Raw genomic sequence first — 4,455 nt, forward strand, 5'->3', positions numbered from 1 at the left:
AGGGAGGAAGGACCTGTACGTGGTGGGGAGAATGGCGAGGCAGAGTTGGAGGATTTGGGTGAGGAGGAAGCGTCTCAGATGGGTCGGGGATTTGGGGGAGGAGGAGGGGTCGATTTTCAAAATCGACCCTTTTCTGCACGGGACTACTAGTCCCGTGCAGAAAAGGGTCGATTTTGCTAAAATTTTTGTCAACGGTCGATTTTGCCAATTAAATTTGGAAAACGGTCGTTTTTGAAAATTTGTCCTTTAGAATTCCCTGTATATTGTTTAGTGGACTTATTTTACGGATTGGTAACCACAACTGGGCTTAGTGGTGATGGCTGGTTCATTTAGTTTTAAAGCTATTGGGCCTTACTTTCGGGCTGCTACAGCTTCTTCTAAATTCCAGAAATGGCCGAAAGCTCCTTCGTCTCATTTCGAAAAATCACTTTTTTGACCCCTCTCTCTCTCTCTCTCTCTCTCTCTCATCAGTGAAGAGAAACAATGGAAGATCTAAAGGCTGCACTCAACGAGCACGTGGATCTCGTCTCCGAGCTATTCGAGAAATTCTCCGGCGAACTCCGCCGCGGGTTCCGCCCCGCCGTAAAACCCTAATACTTTTTTTTTCTAGCTTCATTACTCGAATTTAGTTCAGCCGGCGTTCGAGATCTGAGTAAGTTCTGTCGAGATTTGAATTTGAGTGAAGTTCTTGATTAGTCGGCGGCATTTGATCTCGAATTTTGAGTGTTTCTCTCTTCATCGAACGGGGTTCTCGTATTGTGAATGATGAGATGGAGTTTGTGTGTGTGTGTGTGTGTTTTTTTTGAGATGATGGTGATGTGAGTTTCTTACAAATGCTCAGCCCTTACAACAACTTGGTTGTTAGATCACGGGGACTCAATTGTAATTTGTGTGTTTGTGGGAGATTTGGGCTTCCTTGCTCTAATAACTAGCTTCTAGAGGTCGGTTTATCGTGTTCTCTTGGAAAATCATCATGCAAGTAGAAACCCTCAGGTTGTCAAGTTAATAATAATAAATAGCATAAATCCTTGTTTTTATTTAATTGTTGGTAGTTTTTAAGTGTTATTGGAGAATTTCTTGGTGGTTTATAAAACTGTTGACTATCCGTTCTCAAAAGATAGTAGGGAGCAAATCTCATCCGTAGATAAGAACGATGGTCGGTTCAATTAGAAGATTCAATCGGATTAGAGCAGGGATGCACCCCAGTCTGAATATTGATTGGACGGGGATTGGGGAATAGGCGTAGGCGTCCCACTTTAAATCTATTTATATTGGATTTTATGTTTATTTGTTCTCATAACCTGTGTGGAAGCAAGTCGATGCCTAACATACTCCCACTTGCTTGAAGTGGGATGTGACGTTCAACATTGTGTATCATCTAATGCTGAAAATATCAATCATAAAGATCATGCATAGTACTTCATCATCAAACTAATCCAATATACTTAATCGCGTATACAAACGTATTAGTCCTGCTATGTACACTAAAAGGAAAAACAATAGTGGACGTCATCAGCGGAGCAAAACCATATATGGATTGCCAGAGCACCTTATTTGATCGACTCAGGATGAAACCATTTGCTCTGTGTTTCATTCTTGTATAATACATAAAATTCTTGACGTGATCTGTAGTCATGTACCATTAGAATAAACTAAAGTAGGATATGAAGCATGTCATACAATTGAAAGATCGCAGAAGAATGTCCATAAGCATATTGCTTTGTGTGTTGCAGCTTAGCTATCTATGTACTCAATCTTCACCATAAATGATATGATAATCAACTCCCTTTTGCTACACAAGGAGGTATCATCTCTAAGTAAGAAGATATATGCAGCCATCCATTAACAGTCATGACTAATCATGGTCATTGCTAACATCAGTATATTCGTGAAGCTACGATGAATGTAGTTTGTTATTACTTTAAAGTATCTCATGACCTTCTTGACCACGATCCAATAAGTTATTCAGGTATTAGAGTGATATCAATTGAGAAAACCTGGTGCATATGAGATGTCACAACAAGTACATACCATTTCATATTTAAAAAATTCCTATGATAATCAAATACTTGACATGCATCATGTCATTTGTTGTTTTGTTTTTTGTTGACAGCATTCTAGGTTAAGGAGATAGGTCTTTTCAACTGAAGTATTAATGATCAACTATTCATGCACTCTATAATTGTAGTAGTTTCCTTGTATACATCTTTTGAGTTTAAAGATCCTCCTATATCTGCCCGTTGGTTTAATTCCAAGAATTGAGCTCTCATCACCCATATTCTGATGTTGAAGTAAGAAAACCATATGTATGCCATTGACATGCTAGGGATATGATAGAGTTGCTACTGAGACACTTTAAGACACATAATGTTGTGCTGGTAGTAAGGCCGAACTGAATTTGTCTCCATGAAATCTGAGATAACATTGCTTAGATGATTCGTTAAATCTACAAGTGGACCATCAAAGCATGCATACTTTGTGCTCAGAATTCTTGGATGCTATATGTAGCTCTCGGTTGCCTTGTGTAGGCTCTAAAAATGCTAAGAAACAAGGGAGGGTCGAACCTCACTACAAAAGCGACGAGGGTCGTCACAACGATGAACCTCGGCTCAATCAATGAAGTTTGTCTCAGCCAGATGAGACTCACAGTGCATCGTTCCTCAGAAGTCGAAGTTCGTCATTTGAGATGAAGTTCGCCCAGAAATGAAGTTCGTCATTGAAGACGAAGTTTGCTTAGAGACGAGGTTCTCAACGTCTTATCCTTCAGGAGACAAAACTCCTTCAGGAAACGAAGCTCGTCAGTGAAGACAACTTTTGTAGAAGACGAAGTTCGTCAGAAGAAGTCCACGAGACCTACTACACAGCTGGACTCGACCATAAAAGACGAAGCATACCATATAGCGAAGCTCGCTTTGTCAGACAAATCTCGCTGCGCATTGAGGCTCATCTCATCTAACGAACCTCGTCACGCTGTGAGGCTCGACTCTAACGACCTTGAAGACCCAGTCAGCCCACGTGGGCTAAATTCAAGGAGTTAGTTACACTCCTCAACCACACGATCAGCGCGTAAAGCGTCAGACTTCAGTTACGCGCTAGAGGCTTATAAATAGCCGCAAGCAGCTATGAAGAAGCCAACGGAGTTAGCTCAATCAGAAATCAAATTTTTGGCAGAGTTTGTACTCAAGCTTGGAGAAGCTCTTTTGGAGATCCGAACCTCGGTTCTTGTGATCTAAAGTTAGACGCGCGGCAGCTCAAGCACTCAACAGAGGCTAACTTTCTCCTCGAATTGAAGCGATCTTGCTCCGATCGTCAACGAGAAGCATGCTCAATGCGAGCATCGAGCGAGACATCTCATCGCCACAGAACCCACGTTAAACAAAGGAGAAGTCAAATCAACCTTCTCATCTTCTGTACTTGAGAAAGAGCGATTGTAAAGAGATTTTTACCGGGCGATAGAATCTCGTCTCATAACTAAAGCAGTTAAGAGGATCAATCGTTTCGTCTTATTCGAGACCCTATAGAAGATGGCGACCATAGTGGGATGACACAAAAATTTCAATCGTTATTGTCTGGACGATTTTTAGAAGCAACTTGATGCTTTGAAGCTTCAAAGAAATTTCAAAGAATTTGGGGTGACTAGACCGTACCTTGCCGAATGAGATGCCTTTCCTTATCTGTCAAAGTTCAAGCCACTCAACCTCCTGCAGTTCGATGACAATGGCTCTTCTACCCAGCATATCTACTACTTCCAGACGCAAACTGGGCACATAGTGAAAAATAATCTTATTATGACTCGACTGTTCATTAGTACCCTCAAAGGGGTCGCTTTTGAATGGTTTCGCAGATTGGAGCCTAGGTCCATTAATTGTTGGAAAGACATGAAAAAGCTCTTCATGATCAGATTCTTCGACGATGACACAGAAGTATCTATGACTATCTTGCTAGCTGAAAAGCAGAAGAAGATAGAGTATGTCAGTGACTTTATCAAAAGATTTAGGAACCGATCACTGCATTCTCGTGATCAAGTCTTGGAAGCCACCCTCATCGAGATGTGCCGGAACAATCTTTCATCAACATACTGTTGAAGTTCGCACATGGAAAGACTTGGTCTGACAAGGAGAACAAGTTGAAAACATGCTCAAAAGGCTAGATGCTGAAGAGCCGCGCGAGTTTCGTCCTAGAAGAAGGGGTAACCAAGGCAACTTCAATCCTCAGAACCATTCAAAGGGGAAGGATACTCTGGCAGTGGAAACCACTTCCTCTCCTGAACCCACATTAAACAAATGAGAAGTCAAATAAACCTTCTCCTCTTCTGTACTTGAGAAAGAGCGATTGTAAAGAGATTTTTACCAGGCGAAGCAGTTAAGGGAATCAATCGTTTCGTCTTTTTCGGGACCCTACACCCTGTTATGTCTACTTGTAGTAGTTTGTCACCGCTGAAGATGCAGAAGTTAT

General features: G+C 41.4%; 1 protein-coding gene across 1 annotated transcript in view; it reads left to right on the forward strand.

Annotated features, from left to right (window-relative positions):
* The window catches only part of LOC109839508 (transmembrane protein 18), a 5,290-nt gene continuing 1,221 nt past the window's right edge, over positions 387-4,455 (forward strand). Inside the window, 2 exon segments of the mRNA XM_020407969.1 lie at positions 387-628; positions 940-941. Coding sequence (XP_020263558.1) covers positions 484-628; positions 940-941 — 147 coding nt within the window. The 5' untranslated portion in view covers positions 387-483.

This window comes from Asparagus officinalis, chromosome 4 (assembly GCF_001876935.1).
Source record: "Asparagus officinalis chromosome 4, Aspof.V1, whole genome shotgun sequence".
In the NCBI taxonomy this organism is placed as follows: Eukaryota; Viridiplantae; Streptophyta; class Magnoliopsida; order Asparagales; family Asparagaceae; genus Asparagus; species Asparagus officinalis.